General features: G+C 39.2%; 1 protein-coding gene across 2 annotated transcripts; it reads left to right on the top strand.

Annotated features, from left to right (window-relative positions):
• The first annotated feature begins 802 nt into the window (after nucleotides 1-802).
• On the top strand, nucleotides 803-20,757 carry LOC132143774 (protein FAM193A-like). 2 transcript variants are annotated; one of them, XM_059554294.1, is made up of 23 exons: nucleotides 803-1,124; nucleotides 3,321-3,389; nucleotides 3,686-3,925; nucleotides 5,976-6,145; nucleotides 7,190-7,357; nucleotides 7,828-8,059; nucleotides 8,258-8,382; nucleotides 8,466-8,613; nucleotides 8,690-8,764; nucleotides 8,878-8,955; nucleotides 9,180-9,298; nucleotides 9,462-9,704; nucleotides 10,214-10,346; nucleotides 10,480-10,623; nucleotides 11,168-11,428; nucleotides 11,733-11,946; nucleotides 12,849-13,061; nucleotides 13,157-13,439; nucleotides 13,623-13,809; nucleotides 15,030-15,260; nucleotides 18,675-19,515; nucleotides 19,619-19,700; nucleotides 19,785-20,757. In XM_059554294.1, exons 1-23 carry the CDS (start codon nucleotides 981-983, stop codon nucleotides 19,876-19,878), a joined length of 4,494 nt encoding a protein of 1,497 aa, XP_059410277.1. In that variant the 5' UTR covers nucleotides 803-980; the 3' UTR covers nucleotides 19,879-20,757. The 2 variants fall into 2 exon arrangements, with proteins under 2 accessions (XP_059410277.1, XP_059410278.1); XM_059554295.1 differs by lacking the exon at nucleotides 3,321-3,389.
• The last annotated feature ends 59 nt before the right edge of the window (nucleotides 20,758-20,816 follow it).

The following is a 20,816-nucleotide window of genomic DNA, read 5'->3' on the forward strand; positions in this document are numbered from 1 at the left end:
ATGGCAACAAAAAGTACAACTATAACAGCATTTTTAAACAGCAGTAGTACTGTAAGAAATTGTATTGCATAAAATGATGAAATGAATTTGCTGCAAGATATATCTAAAGCTGGTCCATATTGACAATTCTGCTCACATATACTTTTCAGTTTAGTGTGAGAAGGGGCCCACCAATTTATTTTATTTTATGTATTTGTGTTTCATGTTATTTGTTTATTTATCTATTATTTTTTATTTTTTTTATTTTTACTTTTTTATGTTTTGTACAATCTTGTTAACTTTAGCGATGGCCCTGCAGCTCTTAGGATGTAGGCCTATACCATTTATAGCTACATATAGTTGTTAAGTGCCCAGATATTATGAAAAGGCCAAAAGTGATTAATATTGATCACAACAATTAACACTTTTTATGTCATTAATATTCAATTTATTTTCTAACGCTTATGGTTAGAAGAGAATAGAATTCATAAAATAAAACGGATAACATTTGGGGTCACAGGTGAGGGTAAATTCAGTTAAACAGCTGTAGCAGACACCACATTCATTTTATGATTAAAACATTTAATATGGAATTCATTTAATACGGGATTCTGATTAGAATGAGCTGTCAAATATTTAGTACAATAATGACCTCTAAACTGGATATTTCCCCTGCTTTTACACTTCAACGCAAGTAAGAATAGTTAGACTAAAATGTAACGATGATATGATTGAGTCCCTCTAAAACTCAATTTCCCATAAGCCCCAAGAGCATCATACGCTAATGCGTCATGGCGTAAACGCCATTGGCCAATTCCTATTGAGTCGGCCATATTGGAATTTGAAGTCTGCTATGCTGTGAGAAAGTCGGCAGGCTCTTATATTATATCGCTCAAAAACAGATCAATTTGAGCCATATTCGCAGCGCCAGAGCCTGGCATTGCACCCAAGATCCCCCTGTTTGTAAACGGAGCGCTGTCTGTGTATTTTGTGGGGTAGAAATGAGTCCTACAGACGCTAAACGCGGAGCGAAGCGCAGGAAGAATAAGCGGGGCGGGGGCGCAGGGAAGGCCGGAGCTCCGCCAACACCCTCCAGCGGCAGCACACACGGAGACCCGAGCACCATCACGAGCCTCAACGGAGAGGTGAGCGGCCCCTGGGGCATGCGAGGCGGTTGATGGGGCATCAGAGCTTGAATGCGGTGTAGTTTAGTTTCGATTCCATGATATTGCAGGCCTAGGAGAGCTCCTGTAGCAGATCTCACGTTTACTGATACTTGGGCTGAGCTTCACTGATCTAGAGCTTTAATCTGAAACAGTTCCTGATCTGATCACAGAAACATGGCAGGAAAATCGTAAAGACGTGTGTAAAGCGTATTTAAAGCGGTTTTATGCAATATGTATGGAATTTTGAGTGATTTGTGTTTCTCGGAGTGATGTGAAGCTAACCGTTAACTTGTCAAGCTCTGTTCAGTATCAGCTGGTGTGTTTACATAAGTATTTCAGTAAATATACTACTTTGTTAACCTTCCAACATAAAAAGAGGAATAAACGCGGTCTGTAGGCTGAAAATGTCAGTGTTTATCAACCGCTATCCACTAATGTTACCACGTAAATAGACAGACCTAATTCTAAAGCCGACAGTGTTCAAAGTTTTCACTTCACGCATTTAATTTATATATAGTTATTTAACATGTCCAACTTATTAAAATGTAAAAGTTTATTTACTTTGTTATTCAATAAATTTGACGTAATAATTGGCCTATTGAACTCCAGTGTCAAGTAGGAGCATAACGGAAGTGCTTGAAAATATTCAACGTTAAATGTCAACAGACCCTTTATTACGTCTGTCAGTGGTTTTGAATTGAGTCTTGCGCAAAGTTTTTGTTTTGGACATAAATGTAGTATGATGTAATGTCATTTCTTAATGTATACTATGTTAATAGTATATTCTTACCTCAGTCTGTCAGCTGCTTTCCTCTGGCTCCAGTTGTGTGTTGATGGTGTCCAGCTGTAAGAAGTGTCAGGGAATGAATAGGCCACTCACAGCACAGGGTCCAGTGTCCAGGGCTTCATCAGAGACTTATTCTTTCTGGTGGTATGCCTCTGTTTCCAAGGAAACCACATCTGTAGCTTAACAAGAGTATCAGTCTGTGTTGACACAAGCAAGTGAAAGAGAGCATTTCATCCCTGGACTGAATTACTTCTCTCTTGCTTGCATGGGTTTTGGATAATGCGATTTCAGAGACTTGAGGGCAAAATATTGTAAAGATGACATTAGTCAGAAATCCTACAGACAGTTAGACATGTTTATGACATGAGTCATATGTATTATGTATTACAATGTTTATTTTTTTCTTGAATAAAACCGGCCAAAATTGAACTGGTCAATTTAGGAGAAGCTGTGTCTAATCTAATCTACAGAGCTTGGAATTGTGGATTTTTTTTCTGTGTGTGTTTAACTAAGCAGTTAAATCAGCTTGAGAAATCTCATTTACCATTTCTTAATACCACTATCAATTATGATTAAAGATGAAATGGGTTTTTCATGTTGTCATTTCCTAAACACTTCTTTCCTCTGCCATTGGTTGGGCACATATTAGCTGTTGGTTAAGTCAATGTATTTTTCGGTCCGCTTTAGACAACCTAGCAGTGTTTGAATAAGATATAAAAAATTGGCTTAAATGACTCTGCTTATTAAGCTGAGATAGAGAGAAGCATGTAAAAAAATCACACATTAGCTATAAAGCAATTAGATGTTTTGATATCGTGCCCATAACTGTCTTTATTCTCACAAATACTGATTTACTGAATAGCTGATAACCTGCTGGCTATTCAGACCTGTGTTAATAATGTGTATCAATTTTACTCAGTCTAAAAGAAAAAAAATTATCATGTTAATTGTGGCTGGGAAAACAGGAAAGGAAATACACTGTGGTTTTCCTTTTTTTTTTTTTTCTTCAGAACCCCGATTTTATAATGAAGATCAATAATTAGCAATATTTTGGATTGTGACCCATCAGTTGAAAATCTCTGCTTACAGGACACTGGTAAGACTAAGTACATTTGGAAGGAATACTTTCTTCATATGTTGTCTTCACAGAATTATTATATAAAAATAGGTGTTCTACTAATATCAGGAGTTCATTCGGGGTCAGCCTTTATCAAGTGAACTGATTTAACTCTGCTGCAAGTTTTTTTTTCCTTGTGAGTAGTGCATTTAGGCGGCTCTCTTTTAGCTTCGAGCTGATGTCGTAAACAACAGTATGTAATTACATTATTGTAATAAGTTTATAACCTTGAGACTTTGGAGAGTTGATTTATGGCCATCTTTTTCTTAAGGTCCCAGTCAATGGCGCTCCACAGTTTTCAGAAGGGCCAGTGAACGCTGACTTCTCAGGAGTCCTTCAGGTAACAGGCAGATTTCTCCCTTTGCAACATTTCTACAGGGCTCTGCCGTATTTGCATTTCCTCTGTGTGGTGTGTGAGCTGTGATTTCCTGAAAGTCTGCTCCACCTTAAGTTTAAGGTTACAGTTTTGAAATGTATTCAAGCACTATGTGTCTTCTAGAGTGTTGATCCATTGATCTCCTGTAGCGGATGGCCATTAGTGCAATGTGAGAGTTTTCCGTTATGGGCATTTGATGTTTCTTGCTGAAGTAAAAGCTGCTTTCTCACAGTTGATTTGTTTCGCTGTCTTTTACTCAGACTCCTTTCACTTTCGGGGGGAACCAGAGGGCCCCCTACACCACAGGTGACCGTTGCCTGCTGTGTCGCAGTGAGCGCAAGGACAGTGTCTCCCAGGACTTGGGAGGACCCAGTCCGAATGGCACAGCCCAGTCGCCCAAATCTTCCAGCGCCCTTCAGTTGCCTTTGTATGTCTGCTCCGACTGCAAACGCACTGTGGAGAACGATGATCGTCAGCCCCCTCTCGACCAGTCTCTGTTGGTATGTTTTGCCTTCCTTCAACACTTTCATGTTTTTCCTCTGCATTTAGTTAAAAAAAACATAAGTGGACAAATAATGATTCTGCTCAGAGGAGTGTTCAATGTTTAAAGGAATTGTTGGTGCTCTCAGTATTTTTCACTTGGTTTATGCCTAATGCAACAAATTGTATGTCTCCAGTTATATCATTAGCCAAATAATAGCGGTTTTATTTTACATGGATATGGTTGCCTCTTGGGGGTTGCCATGTTGAGATCACACAAGTAAACTACATTTTGTTTGACATTTGAAATTGTGATTATAAATGCATTTGGAGCCATTTAGAGTCAGTATAAGTCTAAGATGACTTCCAGGGCAAGATAAAGAAAATATACATGGGTACAACAATTATCCCTGTCCCATTGGTTTGCAAAGAGATCTCTAGTAGATTCATTTTAACTGCAGATTGATTACAGAGGCAGATAGATGTGCTGTTTTCCTGTTGACATTTTTTTGATAAGTATGTTTTTAGACATTTTAGAGCAGAGCTTTCCAAAATTCAGAGGCATAAGACCCCCAAAACTCAGCCAAAGCTTCATGGCCCCTGATTTGCATCTTTGCACACAATTACATCATTTATTCACAATGGTTCCATCAGCATTATGCACACGTCCATAAAAAATATTCAAACCATTTCCTGTGAAGGTAAAATGATTAGCTATATTCTCTTTGCAACTTAATTGCATCTAAGTTCAAAATATTGTCTGTTACATTACATCAAAATCTGTAATAAAAGCTACATAGACATCCAGATCACATATGGATTGCATTTAAATCCATACCTGTGTTGAACAACACTTAAATGATCTTACAACAGGTGCATTCATACTGAAGAGTTTCCCCCTCTCTAAAGTCGAACTACTGCTCACGTGGTATTCTAAAAATGGATGTGCAAGACACTGCAAAAGATGTGAAATCAATAGTCAAAGATTTTATTCTTAATCTTTATATGCAGTGCAGTTGACTGCAAAAAAAAACCCATTCTGTGTGGATGTCTGGCTGTATAGATGTCAATTTAAGGAGATCGGATTAGCAGAGAAACATAATTACCTTGTTAGAGGTCAGGGTATTCAGAGGACAGGTGCAACTTGAGCGGATATGCATTTATTTGTTATGCAATCAGGTCCACTTGTAGAGGTTGATGCACTGTCATACTCCACCCCACATGGCATTGAAAATATGCATCCATCTGTGCATTTTGGAATAGGCAGATGTTTGTGGCTGAAATCTTCTTTTAAATAATTACCTGAATACAGTTTGATATAAGCAGTGTATTTCATCTTGTTATAATAATAAAACGTTTTGATATGTCTCATAATGATACCATGAGAAAAAAAACATTTTATATGTTTTATTTTATTTAGCTTTGGCACCTCGCAATACCTCTGTGGCCCACCGGGGACTGCAGCCCACAGTTTTCGAGTGTGTACTAGTGGATGCTTGCCTTGCCTCATTTCATATGACTTGTTTTGACTTTTTGAACTGCAATTCTGTTCCTAATTCAAACATGTGTATGGGGTATATGGGGAATTTTTACCATTTGATTTTTTATTTTCAAATTATATATATTTTTTTTACTTTTTTTTTGCTAGAATCAGAAATTTTACATTTTAATTTTTACATTTTCATTGCATCTCTACATGTGATGTCTCAATTGTGTTTACATCTGATAAAATGTACTTTTCAGATTTAAGTAGAAGTTGTCCTATATGGTTGACGTACTCTAAACTGGTTTTATTATTTAATAATGTTCTTGTCACTAAAGGGCTCTTTCTTCCAAAAGCAATTTTTAAAAGCATCTTTAGGGAGTCGCTGTAGATTTTAGTTAGAAGAAAACTCAAGGTGGAAATGTCATTTGATCAAAAAAAAAAAAAACGTTTTAATTTTCCCATGTCAACCATATCCAACCCAAATTTGAAGTGTGGAATAAGTAACAGCAGTGGTTCAGAGAGTTTTTGGGAATGGCCTGAAAAAAGAATTGGTGTTGCATAATTCTTTTCTTGTTCTTCACCAGAATCAGGACTTCTTATTGCACATGCCAATGGGTAATGGCGGTTTGTCCCAGGAGCCCTTGGGGGCCGGAGGGAGACTGACAGTCGGTGGTCCTACGCTGCCTGCTCCAGATCTCAGTGCTCCCCTCACTGCAGACACAGTGTGTAGCTGTGAGGCCTGTTATGAGCGGAGGTGAGTCCTGTATCAATCATGTCTGATGTTGGACTTCAGCCGGGCTTGATGCTTACGTTTTTCCCAAGGAGCACATGTGCTCCTAAGATGAGAAATTAAGGAGCGCAATGGAATTTTTTTTTTTTTTTTTTTTTTTTTTTTTTTTTTACAAATTATGTGTTTTAGCTTAATAAGGGGATGTAAAGAGACAATTACAAGCACCAATTTCCATCACTCTCCAATGACTTTATTGCAGGAAGCTGCCTCCATGTCATTTCTGACTTATAACATAAAACAGAGCAATGCCTAAAAGCTGCTATGTGACGAGGTCGTACAGTTAAACAAACTAAAAAAATCCCGGAACTATGTTTTTATAAGCTGTTGACCCCAAAAACCATGTCAAAGGATTTTTCACCACCCTATGTGAATGTGAGAGGAGAGGATATATTAAGAAACTAAATTTTATTGGTCTATGTCAGTACCCCTTTTCCTAACCTTCCTTTTGTTTTAGAAATGATCCAACTGAACAACGTGAATTACCCCAACATCTACAACTTTTTGTCTATTTTGGGGGGTTAAAAGCTTATAAAAACATAGTTCTGTTTTTTTAGCTTGTTTACTGTACACTGTCACTTAGCAGCTTTTAGGCATTGCTCTGTTTTTTGTTAAGAGTTAGAAAAGACAAGGAGGCAGCTTTCCGCAGCAGAGTCAATGGAGAGCGATGGATCGTTTTCCCCCACGGTGGGCGTGGCCTAAATGCACTCGGTCTCTTTTGTGAACATTAAGGCAAATATAAATATAGAATTGACTGTGAAACATTATTTACACAGTTAGGAAAGTAGTGCAGCTGCTTAGTTTTCAGGGTTACCCGGGTAAAGGCAGCATTTCTGCCTCCATCAGCCCCCTCTAGCGAATGTGCATTTCACTCGCTCACTCGCACCATTTTCCAGTTCACAACATCTGTTTTTAGTCAGAAATGCGAGTGAAATGCCCACAGTTTCAAGCCCGGGACTTAATTGTTTATTTCTTTATCTACAATGCTTTGATTGTGGTGTCTTCGGTTAGGGAGATCACGGCTGAGTCAGAGCGGGAGTCACAACAACTGCAGAATCACTGGTCTGAGGTCAGATACCTGGTCCGGTGCATTTACCGGCAGACTGGGACTCCGCTGGCTGATGATAAGGATCAGCCTCTTGACCGGGACAGAGAGAGCATGAAGGAACTCGTTGACAGGTGCTGATTGGTTCTTTAAAGAAAAATAATTTATTTTTTTATTGAAACTGTAAATTGATCAAAAATGGCAGGAAATACATTAATAATGTAATCCTGAAAAACTGCATCATGGTTTCCACAATAATAATAATAAGAAAAACAATTGTTTTCAAAACTAATAATATAATAAATCAGAGTTATTTCTGAAGGATCACTTGACACTCTAGATGATGCATTGACTGCTGTAAATCCAGCAATAATTGTTATTTTAAATCATAATAAACTAGAAAAGATTTATTTGAAACATAAGGAATATTTCACAATATTACAGTTTTTAAGTGCTGTATTGCAGGCTTTTATTGAAAATGACAATAAGCACTGCAGTCTTGTTGATCTGCTAACCCTGTGTGATAATAATTTCACTGGACAACATTTGGAATCTCTCATTTCTCTCCCCAAAGGCTCACCTCACGTTCTTTTTTTTTATTTAGGCTTTGTGAGAAAGACCCCTACCAGTTGTACCAGCGTCTGGAACAGCAGGCAAGGGAATACGTTTTAGAGATGAAAGTGCGGCTACTCAAGCACCTGTCCAAAGGCTCAAAGGCCCCCGGTGCAGCGTCTCAGGGGCCTCCACAGGCCCACCAGTTCATCTCACTGCTGCTAGAGGAGTACAATGCGCTCTGCCAGGCGGCCCGCACCATCAGCAGCTTCCTGCTCACCCTGGTATGTTATTGCAACCCATCCATATTACATGCATACTAGTGTTAAACATTTAACAATACCAGTCTTTCTGCAGCACAGTTAATACTGAGTGCTTGGTTGATCCTGCTTTCAGACACTTGCGTGTGTGATTATGAATAATGAAATTAATAAGCACCACCATCAGTATGGACTACTACTAGCACTGTTCTTCCTCTTCAGGAGAATGAACATTTGCAGAAGTTTCAAGTGACATGGGAGCTCCACAATAAGCACCTTTTTGAGAACCTGGTGTTCTCTGAACCCATCCTGCAAAACAGTCTACCTGCCTTAGTGGCCCAGCTCAGGTATGGTCTTTGTTGAAGTCGTTCAAACTTGTTATAGCATTCCTCTGCATGTATAGATGCCATTATTTTGTTTTGATAAATAGGCAGGGCACAACATCCCATGATTCTTACAGTGAGGATATGTACCGTACACTGCTGGAGAGATACCACCAGCTCGATCAAGAGATGAGTGCAGTGGCTGTCGAATGGCTGGAGTGTGAGAAGAGGATTGATGACTATGTTGATGAGCAGGTATATTTTGATGGCTGGTAATATGAATGTAGCCTTGCATGGTCTGGCATCTGATACCAGTTTTGCCTGTTTCCAGTTGCTTTTCAAGGTTGAAGGTCAGAATCTCACAAATCAAAGGACCGAACCACACAAGTCTTTAATTAATAGAAATGTAAGTTGCAGCACAAGTCATTCATTATTCATTATTAATCTTCATACATGATTTTGCCTTTTGCAAAGCAGTTGATTGAGTTGATGTAAATGAGTTTCTCCTTTTTAAATAAGATGTCTTTAAGAACCAAGCAGCGGATGCTCAAAGAAGATGCAGAGATCTTCAAACAGAAAAGATTTTTTGAAGAGCAGGTAATATTTTCTTTTTGATATTTAAAAAATAAAAAATCATTGAGGCAGGCGTATCCAAATTAAAACCTGCATATACAGTGCTTTCCTGATGACTAATGGAATTAATATTAAATTGAATTTGATATTTACTGTATTCCTGATAAACATGAGAAAATATGTGTGTGTTTTTCTAAAAGCAGCTGTGTATACAAACCACAACTATTGTTTTAATATTGTGATTGCAGTACCTACCGAACAGTGAAAAGTCTCTGGGTGGTGACAGTAAGTTCACAGACACAGTGAAACAGATGCTTTCGTCCAGACTGAGTATCCCCGACTGTCCCAACTGCAACTACAGACGGAGGTGCTTATCAGTTTCAGTCAGTAATAATCTGTGTATATGTAATACGTTTCATTGGCAGGTCTTCCTTTAAAGCGATAAAAATTCCAACCTTTCGGTATCCTTAACCTACACCGTTGTATGTTTGTAGACTGTGTACTTACTGAATTAATGCATTTACCTCCAGATGCACCTGTGATGACTGCAGCCTGTCTCACATCCTGACCTGTGGCATCATGGATGCTCCTATGGCAGAGGATCTGCATCTGAAGCTGCCCCTGCAGGCAGAGCCTCCGCGGGACTACCTGTCAGAGGTCCATCCCCCCAGCATGTCATCGGGCAGCTCAGGGTCCGGCTCGACCCCGGGCTCCCCCATCACCATCCAGCAGCACCCACGCCTCATCCTGCCACACGATGGCACCACCACATTGTGAGTTAAAACTGTTTTGTGCTTTCTCCTTAATATGAAATCAGTCTGATTACTTGAACACTTAATGTGTTCATTTTAATGTATATGAAAAATGTCTGCACTGTAGTTTATATAAATGCAAAATGCAGTCATTTTAACAAAAAGTGTGTTGTTCCCTCTCTGCTTGTTTTATGGCTGCATTATGGCTGCATTGTGGCATAATTATTTTATGAGCTGTCAAGGGTTTTTACGTGGATAATGCTGAAATGTAGGCTAGGAATTTTTATTTTTTGTATTGTGTAGTACTGGTAATATGTCTCCTTTGGATAGTTTTGCAAAATCAGATAAGGGTAAGATCAGGCAAGTTTCAATTATTATAGTCATTACTGTATTCATGACTTCATAATGTACTTTCCTGCTAAGCTCACTTAGTTTCTGTTTTTCAATAATACAGCATCATCAGTTTTTATTACATCACAACTCCAACGACTGATCATTATGTTTCTTTTACTTTCTCTTCTCTGCACCAGCGATCATGAAGTGTCACCACTGTCAGCCATCTACCCTCTCAGTGGGTACGAAGACTCCATGGTGGGGGCCAGCATTAATGGCATTCACACTCAGCTCAGTGGAGGAGAAGAGAGCTTGACCCTTAAAGATAAAGTAGGTGGCAGCTGATCATCTGACAGTGTTGTTGCCGCCTACAGTATACAATAAATATTTGCCAACTGGAAAAATTTGACATTTGAATTTAGAAAGTAAGTTTGCAATAAGCTCTCCTCTCTCATTCTCCTAGTCCTCACGGGGGAGCAGCAGCAGTAGCAGTTCTTCTGAAGGTGATGAGGAGGAGAGGGAGAGTGGTGGGAAGCCTCCAGGCCACAAGAAGTCACTCTCTGGAGGGAAAAATGACTGTCCGCCTCCGTCATACCCTCATACACAGGTAGAGCTGAAGAAAAGATGTTACTGGAACTGATATATATATATATATATATATATATATATATATATAAAGGCCTTTATATATAAAGGTATATATATATATACTCAAGGGTTCATGCTTTTACAATCTAAGACCACCAAGGGGTTGCAAAATATTTACAGATAATATTTTAATATAAATTTTAAATGTATTTAAAAGTAGTGATAAACAGTTCTAAACCTTCTACTCTATTTTAATTTTATTTTACATTTATGTTAAAATATTATTATATACCCCCAGATACTGTAATCTTTAAAGCTTTTCGTAATATTTTTGAGTTGTAGGATTTTTTTTTGGAATGCACCCATATCGTGATTATTCAGCCTCTATTCAGCATTGCTGTTCTTAAGTAGCTTATGTTTATGGTAGGGTACAAAATTGCGTCAAAAGCCTTTTAAATTTATAACAACTCTTAATCCACTTGAGCTGTTACACATATATATGAAGTTGAAGTTGAGTAGCAAATATGGCCTCTGGCGAAATAAATATTTGTTTCCTTTTTTAGGTGGATCAGGTACAACATCCGTGCGAGTGTCATGTGTGCAGTCAGGGCAGTGGGGACACCTCTGGCCTGAACTCCACTTGTCTGCCCACCAGCAGACTGCATGCAGGGGGTCACCAGTTCTTCTCAGAGAAGATGGCAGGCCACCCCGCCCTCCACCTCTACCCCCACATCCACGGCCATCTACCCTTACACAACCTCTCCCACCTGCCCAGACCACTGCTGCCCACTCTCTACTCCACCCCTCCACTCACACACACCAAGGTTAGAAGCACTCACATGCACAGGAAACTCCCAGCCTTCCTTTTGAAAGCTGCGTGGGTGAATTTGCTGTTATTTTTCCAGCCACAAGGGGGGTGACTTGTACCAAAAATCCTAAAAAAGGCACAGGTGAAAATTTCACTTCTTACTGGGCATGTCCCTTTCCACAACATTGACTGTTGCTTATCAAGCAAGGATACAATGTCACCATAAGTTTCCCATTAGATTTTTAAAAATCATTTTAAAATGACATTTCTAAATGCTTTTTATCATATAATGATCACTCTCTTGACATCATCTTCTCTAGACTCTCCCTCCCACCCCTACGTCCAGTCACACAGGCGAAAAGCAGCAAGTGTTCAGCCCATCCCTACCGGAGCACGTCTATCAGAGCTGCTTCAACACAGCGGGGGACTGGAACGGCTCTTTGCCATGTCCCTCGCTCAAACTAGAGAACCTCTGGGACACACACATGATGAAGAACTGGAACCCCTCTGTGCTGCTCCAGGAGCCCCTACCTGGTCAGTTGTCCAATTCAATTAACACGTCAAAGTGGATAAAACTGCATTTAGAGCTATTAATTAAAAGGTTCTTTGAGGAATCAACAATTTTCTTTTCTTTTATGGCATTCTTACAACAATTCACTGTTTGGAAAATTTGTGTTTTGGTGTTTAAAGCAGCATTCGACTAGATCCCATTTGTAGTTCAAGCACTATTGTGTCCCAGACAACTACAAAGAGCAACCTCCTCACCTGTCAGTCATACAGTGTGCTAAAATAAGGGCTTCGGACCTGGCCAGTTACGTGTGGTTTTAAAGGAAATTAAGTGTCAGATCAAATAATTTGGAAAAGCACAATGTGCATACAGGGTCAGGACTTGTGTTTAGATACTTGACAAAAATACCGTAACTGAGAAATAAGCCCTAAAACCATATGTTTGCACGTAGTCTCAGAGTCCATCCTCTCAGTTTATTCAAAATTCTTTTTGGCTGAGCTGTTTTTGACCAAAGTGATATTAGCAACCACAGACCTTTAGTCACCTGGCCATCATTAGCAACATGTTATCCACAGAAGAGGTGTGTTATGTTTATACTCATTAAGCTGTTGTTTGTGCTCTCTCTGGCCCATAATTGATGGGTTTCCCCGAGACCACAGGGCTAGTGGTGAGAAACTGTTGGAAAGAGATCAAAATTTGTGAATGAGTCAAAACGCAAATTTCTAGCACCACACCTCAGACGAGCCGTTTCTGTCCAAAACTAGGTGATGTCATTGCAGAAAAAACAATGACTTGTTCAGTTCGGCTCTATACACATGTGTATTTTATACACTTTCAAGTAGTCACTAAAGGACCAAACAGAATGTGTCTTGTGGCTTTTATTGTTTTCAGTATCTCTCTGACCCTGAAACTCTTCTCCTTATCAAAGGCGACATGCTGGGCCCTCCCCTTCCCGACGTGCCCCTTCTCTCCTCCAGTATGGATCCCAATGTCAATCCCCACCCTGCCCCGGATGGCAAAGAGAAGAAGAACAGCGCCAAGAAAAAGTGTCTCTTCAACTACCAAGATGCCTTCATGGAGGCGAGTGAAGTGGTGATGGCCACCTCCTCCATCTCCAGTACCGCCACCACTGTCCAGTCGAGTAATAATCACTTCCACATTTCTAAATGACCCAGTGTTTAGATTGAATTTTCGCTTTCCTGTGCTTATTTCTCTCATCTTTTCCTTTGTTTTTAGATGAAGTTTTCCATAATTTAGGTAAAGAGGACCATAGACATCTGACTCCTGTTGCTCCTAGGAATAGTCCCACTAGTCTCACGTCTCTCCCTCCTCTCAACGGATCCTCACATCCTTCTTCCCCCAACACACACCTACCCAGTATAGGCACCCAGTCCTTTCCAAAGACTGTAACTCAGACTCCAAGCTTCATGGATGTCCATCAGGGTCTGTGCTTGTCATCTGGTGAGCAGCAAGCTGCCTCGATCGATGGTTTAGTCAGTGGTCCAAATAGCGTATGCAGGTCAGTCCCCCATCTATATCATATCTAAGTTCTCTGTATGATCTTCTTGCTGTGCCAACATTTAAAACAAATAGACAAGCTGCTCTCTTCAATACTAAGTCAAGCTTAAAGTTTATAATGAAATCACCAGAATATGTTCTGGAATTGAGTCCCATTTACTCAAAGTCAGGATGTTATTGTCAGTGATCCGGACTGTGAGGGTCATCGCTGTGAAGGGAACAGAGGCTATGAGCACCAGCCATATGAAGGAGAAGAGAGCCAAGATGAGGACAGCAGCTCGGAGCACAGCTCCTCCACATCCACCTCAACCAATCAGAAAGAAGGAAAGTACTGTGACTGCTGCTACTGTGAATTCTTCGGTCATGGAGGGGTACGGAAACACTCTCACTTGGCTTTCACCTAAATGCTCAAATAAAAGCCTTACTGTTTTAGGATGGGGCTGTGTGACCAAAGTTTTACATCTTTGTGTAAATGAATAAATATGTTATATGACTCGCATAAAAGGAATTTAACTCAATATGATAGATACTAAAAATGTTGTGTATATTAAGTTATCAGTAAGTCATGGCTATTTTTTTGGAAAATCACATACTTAAAATAAGAATAATAATACACTTATATAATATATAATATAATGCATCTCAGTTCATTATGTTGTCTGACATAAGTTATTACCATTTTGGTTGGCAGCTGATTTTATTTATTTATTTATTATAAATCTTTCAGTATCTGTTGATATTGCATATATTTGTCAAATGTAATTTACCTTTGCAGTCATTTAACAATCACTTAAAGTTATCATTGGCCTAGTGGCCTAGTGGTTAGAGAGTTTGACTCCTAACCCTAAGGTTGTAGTTTCGAGTCTCGGGCCGGCAATACGACAACTGAGTTGCCCTTGAGCAAGGCACTGGACCCCCAACTGCTCCCCGGGCGCCACAGCATAAATGGCTGCCCATTGCTCGGGGTGTGTGTTCACTGTGTGTGTGTGTGCACTTTGGGTGGGTTAAAATGCAGAGCATGAATTCTGAGTATGGGTCAACATACTTGGCTGTATGTCACGTCACTTTCACTTTTTTCACTTAATTTAAAACCATAAGATTTGGTTTTTAGTGTTTTATTTATTTACTAGTATTTATTTAGAGAAAATAGTAAAAGTAATAAATTGACTTGTCATTTATTGGTTATCTTCAATAACATTATTAACAGGCTTATTTGTGTTGGAAAATACTTTTTCCTGTCACTTTACCATTAACACAAAGCAGTCTTGCTCACTAATGTAATCCATGTAACTGCATATCTACCGGTATGGTAAAATCTCTTCAAGCTGACACTTTTCTTCCCTCACTTTCAATTATAGTCAGGCACTTTGAGGTATCAAAGCTTCCAATCAGTGTGTGCTGTACTCACAGTGTCATTGATGGATCCGTGCATGTGCTTATTTCCTGCACCATATCAGTTTTGCATGCTTCACTGCTTATGTAAACCAAACCATTAAAAAATATTTTTAGATTCAGTTCATGTTAACCGTTTATTGTTGAAGGTGTCATGAATAAATAAGCTAATCAGGCTCATGTTGTTTGCGCTGTATAGCCACCTGCCGCACCCACCAGTAGGAACTATGCAGAGATGCGGGAGAAGTTGCGACTCAGGCTGACCAAACGGAAGGAGGAACAGCCTAAAAAAGAAGATTTGCTGCTGGAGCGGGATGGGGTGGAGGACCATCGCAAGGTAGAGGACCTGTTACAGTTCATCAACAGCGCAGACAACAAACCAGCCAGTAGCTCCAAAGCAGCCAAACGTGCCCGTCACAAACAGAAGAAGGTAATCTCATTTTGTAATCAGGAATTATGCTCTTTTGTCTAAATCTAATCATCATAAAACTTTTACTTCATTATCTTGTCATAGTCTTAGAAAAAGAAAACCTGGACTATAAATCGCACTGGACTATAAATCGCATTTATTTAGAACCAAGAACCAAGAGAAAACATTACCGTCTACAGCCGGAAGAGGGCGCTCTTTGTCTTCATTGTAGACTAAAGGAGCACTGAGCAGCACAGAGCGCCCTCTGGCGGCTGTAGACGGTAATGTTTTCTCTTGGTTCATTTCCCTCGGCTCATGTCAAATTAATTTTGATAAGTCGCACCTGACTATAAGTCGCAGGACCAGCCAAACTATGAAAAAAGTGAGACTTATAGTCCGGAAAATACGGTAGTTTTGCATAACATTTAATTTTTATTTCTTAAAAAAAAAAAATAAATAAATAAAATAAAAATTATATATATATATATATATATATATATATATATATATATACAGTACAGACCGAAAGTTTGGAAACATTACTATTTTTAATGTTTTTGAAAGAAGTTTCTTCTGCTCATCAAGCCTGCATTTATTTGATCAAAAATACAGAAAAAACAGTAATATTGTGAAACCTGCTGTGTGAAAAAGAGCAGTGAATACTTAGGAAAAAAAAGTGCATTTCAAATATCTTTAAACATTTACCTCTCTCATTCAGTCATAATTAGGCTGCACGACTGAATTTTGAACTGGTAAACGACAAACTAATCACAGAACATGTTTGTAAAGCTTTAAATGTTAACTGTTAAAAAGCAATGTTATCAGCTTTTATGACTAGACATTTGCAAACAACATTGTACTGGAGATTCTGCACAAATGAAAGTCTTAGGGGCCGTTCACAAATCGCGCCTAAAAACGTGTGGAAAACTCTAGGCGCACCTCTTTCTCCTTCTTTCCAAAGTGCTCGTGGCAGAAGCGCCCCTGAGGCATCTGCCTTTGCTAAGCAACCATGACGTGCTTTCTGCTTGAAGACGCGGAAATTTCAGCAAAGGATAAATGGATTTGCAGTTCAAAAAATCGCTTGCAGTAGCTCTGCTACTAAATTTATTTCAAAATGGAAATCGATATACAACTATGATCAGCTGTTCCTTTCATCTTGACTGAGCTTTTAACGTTGTTACGGGAAAGAATGAAGCTGATTGGTTAGTTCTTGTCACATGACCCGCGGTGCGCTTGCGGCATTCTGAAAAGTTGAAATGTTTTAACTCGATGCGGTGCGGTGTTGGAAATAACAAACTTGAGCGCGCAAAAGACGCGATATGTGAACGTCCCCTTAAACAGTTCAGTAGTGCAGAGTTTACAGGTTACTCTTCTTTTTTGAAGGCTCAAAGTAAAGTACTCCCACATCACGCTGAATGCGGCAGAGACGCTGTTCGGGAAGCACGTGACATAAAACGAGGCCAGCTATTGGCTATTCGCTACTTCTCCTGCTGTACTGGCTGAGTAAAACCTCCGGTGGCTCATTACTGCCACACTTTGGTCACCGTAGATTTGAAATATGCACAAAATGAGCCGCTTACGGCAAACAAAAGTTATTTAGCAACGAATAGATGACTAAATTAGTTGACAACTATTTTAATAATCGATTTTAATCGATTAAATCGATTCGTTGTTTCAGCTCTACTTTGGATGCCATAATATACACCTTGTTTAGAGGTCAAATGGCACTGCACATCACCCTAAAAATCATGGTGTGGCACTGGCAAAATTCATATAATTTAAGGAAGGATGAATGGAAAAATGTACCGAGACATTCTTGATAAAAAAAAAAAAAATCTGCTGCCATCTACCAGAATAATGAAGATAAAACAAGGGTGGACATTTCAGAAAGAGAATAAAGCTGCTAGAATGGTCATTAGTCGTTACCAACAAAAGCTTTTGTACAAAGTATTAAATCCATTTCAGTAAGTGTGTTCAATACCTTATCCATGGGTCAATCCATTTTATTACACAGAAACTTAATTTCAGAACGTATTTGTTTTGTTTTCTTTGTATGTACAGTGGTGCTTGAAAGTTTGGGCACCCCTTGCAGAATCTGTGAAAATGTGAATAATAAAAAAAAAATAATAAGAGAGATCATACTAAATGCATGTTTTTTTTTTTTTTTAGTACTGTCCTGAGTAAGATATTGTACATAATGATTTTTACATTTAGTCCACAAGATAAAAAAATTGCTGAAATTATTCAAATAACCCCATTCAAAAGTTTGGGAACCCTTAGTTCTTAATACGGTGTATGGTTACCTGGATGATCCACGACTGTCTTTCTGTTTTGTGATGGTTGTGCATGAGTCCCCTGTTTGTTCTGAACAGTTAAACTGAGAACTGTTCTTCAGAAAAATCTTTAAGGTCCTGCAGATTCTTCAGTTTTCCAGCATCTTTGCATATTTGAACCATTTCCAGCAGTGACTATATGATTTTGAAATGCATCTTTTCACACTGAGGACTATTGAGGCACTCAAACACAACTATTAAAAAGGTTCAAACATTCTTGAAAAACATTTGAACGATGAAGATGGCCAAATTTTTTCTTATTTTGTTGAAATATAATTTTTTTTTTCCATTTAGTTCTCCCCTTCGTAAGCAACAGAAGATATTTGTATGTTTCCTGGAACACAAATTGAGTACAATTTACCCCCCAGCTCTTAATGCATCTTGTTTCCTTCTGGAGCATCAGTGAATGTTTGAACCTTTTTTAATAGTTGTGTTTGAGTGCCTCAATTGTCCTTAAATATTAATGTAATCAATTAAAATCTAACAATACTAACTATACTAACAAACCATACATCAATGAAAAGCTAATTATTCAGTTTTCAGATGATGCATAAATCTTAATTTCAAAAAATTGACCAAATATGACTGGTTTTGTGGTCCAGGGTCACATATATGTATGAGTAATGCATGATATTTGTTATAAAAAAAAAAGTACAATTAAAGTTTATTTATAGAGCACTTTTTTAAAACAATTATTTTCCAAAGTGCTGCACAAGCATAAAATAAAACAATTTTACACATAAGAAAAATAACAAACAATAACATTAACATTAAATACATAAAAACAGCTCTCAAACTGAGTTAAATGCCCAAGCTTAAAAATAAGTTTTAAGCCTGGATTTAAAAACAGCAAGTGTATGGCCAGCCTAACATTTAGAGGCAAGTTATTCCAAAGCTTTGGGGCTGCAACAGCAAAAGCCCGGTCACCCCTGCATTTCAGTCTTGTTCGAGGTACAACCAAAAGTAAGTGGTCCGCAGACTTAAGTGCCCTCGATGGATCGTACAGCTGTATTAAATCTGTATTAAAAAAATCTAGTCATGGATTCAAACTGATATTTGGGGTATCATGGAATTAACTGTCTCAGGTTTTGTTTGGGTGCAGCTGGAGGAGAAAGCCCGTCTAGAGGCAGAGGCTCGGGAACTGGAAGTACAACAGCAACTTCTGAAGGAACAGAGGCGGCAGCAGGAGGAGGAGGAGGCGGCACTTAAGCAAGAGCTGCTTCGTTTGCAGGAAATGCAGCAGTTGCGGGCATCTAAGAAGAAAAAGAAAGACAATAAAGTCAAGGAGTTAACCAAGTCTGAAAATCCTTCTCTCGTTCCAACAACCAACAACCCTAAGCCTCTTCAGCAGACAGCACAGAGTGTTTTAGAAAAGAACATGCAGAACGGCAAAACACAGCTACTGCACAATCTCATTCGTCTCAGTCCTAAGGAGCCTCATCTAGAACCTGAATCCCCCACCGGTGGGAAGAATGGCCCATTGCAACAACCAAACCCAAAGACTTTTAGTGAGAGACCTTCAGATTCTCCTGCCCTCCAGAATGGCACCTCCTCCCACCCAGAGTCCTCCCATACCAAGGTCAAACTCAAACAGCAAGCAAATGGCTCCAAACCCAATGGTGAGGCCACAAAGAGGCCTGCTGAGACCTCCAAAGCTCCAGAGCCTCCAAAACCCGGGAACGCAGCCAGCCCTCAAACTGACACCAAAGCCAAGCAGAAAGCTTCAGACGAGTCAGTGACTGAGATCAAGAGGGACGAGAGGACAAATGGGAAAAAGCCACAGAATGGAGTGAAAGACGAGAGGAACTCTCCTGTTATTGAATCTCCAGCTTTAGACCCTCCTCAGCAGAACGGCAAAGTCCCAAACAACGAGTCCCTTCAGCCCAAAAGTAAAGCCAAGAAGAATAAGAAGAAAAAAGCGGACAAGACTAATAACTCAATAGGTGAGTGTTGTGAATTGCCAAATTGTCTAAAGATGAAGGATAAAAAAGATTTGTTCACTTTTGACTGGAAAATCAAGTCAGAACTCTCTTTGTTGTCCGACAGATGATGTATTTCTGCCCAAAGACATTGATTTGGACAGTGTAGACATGGACGAGACCGAACGTGAGGTGGAATATTTCAAAAGGTACCGTTTGGTATTGGTAAAGTTTTTCTCTGGCATCCATGACCTTTTGTTCCCCAACAAATTCATTTTTCACCCTTTTTGCAGGTTCTGCCTGGACTCCGCACGACAAACAAGGCAGAGGTTGTCCATCAACTGGTCAAATTTTAGCTTGAAGAAGGCCACGTTTGCTGCCCACTAATGGGTTTTCCTTTCAAAAGACAATGGCAGGAATCGATAAGTGTTCCTCCGGTTTCTTCACTCTCTCTCCCATGTTTCTACAGACTGACTGCTGACCCCAGTGCTGCTATGCTTCACCTGCTCCTCCGGTCTACATTATCCATGCCGCCTTGTCCTTGTTGCTGTGGGTTCCTCAAAGAACCCAAAGTGGGCTTGTATTCCTGCAGTACTTCTGGAGGAAAAAAAAAAAGAGCAAAGTCAAAAAAACAACCACAAAATGCTACTCTATAAGTTTATCCCTATTATTTTGGTTTCCCTTTCTTCTTTAAAAAAAGCGTGTGTGCTTTTTGTCAGTGAGTGGGCCATTTCCCTTAGGTCTGTGCCATGTTCTGGGTTTTCTCTGGCTTTATGTACATTAAGATGAAGGCATTGCAAAAGACACGATTCAAGAAAAAAAAAGATGAATATGAAAAAAAGATCCCTTTATTCAGATCAGCTGTGGCTTTGCTCACCTTTGCACCTAGCACTGCACTTCCTCACAACTCGTTGTCAAGAGAATCGGACTGGTCAGCTTCACGTCATTGCCCCAAATCTCTCCCTTTATTGGGAGAGCGGCTAATACTTGACAATGTTCACGTGGTTTTTTCATTTAAAAATGTTCAGTGTAACAACTGTGTTCAAGTTACCATTTTTTGTTTTTCTTTTTCCAACTTGTACCAAGCTTGTATCAGAATATTTCAGAATTGAATCGAAAAGAACAATACTCACTCTATCAATCTGTTATAGAGTGTATATTGTATTAACACTGAAGCCGGACTGGCTACATTTTAACATATTGTTAAGTAATATTAAAATCTTGTCTTTCTTTTTGAAAGATGGAATACAGTAGAGTGGCAGGACATTTCTATGTGTCAATTTGTTTTTTTTTTTTTTTTTTTCGTTTGACTCCATCTCACAACA

The sequence above is a fragment of the Carassius carassius genome, chromosome 7 (genome assembly GCF_963082965.1).
Source record: "Carassius carassius chromosome 7, fCarCar2.1, whole genome shotgun sequence".
Taxonomy (NCBI): domain Eukaryota; kingdom Metazoa; phylum Chordata; class Actinopteri; order Cypriniformes; family Cyprinidae; genus Carassius; species Carassius carassius.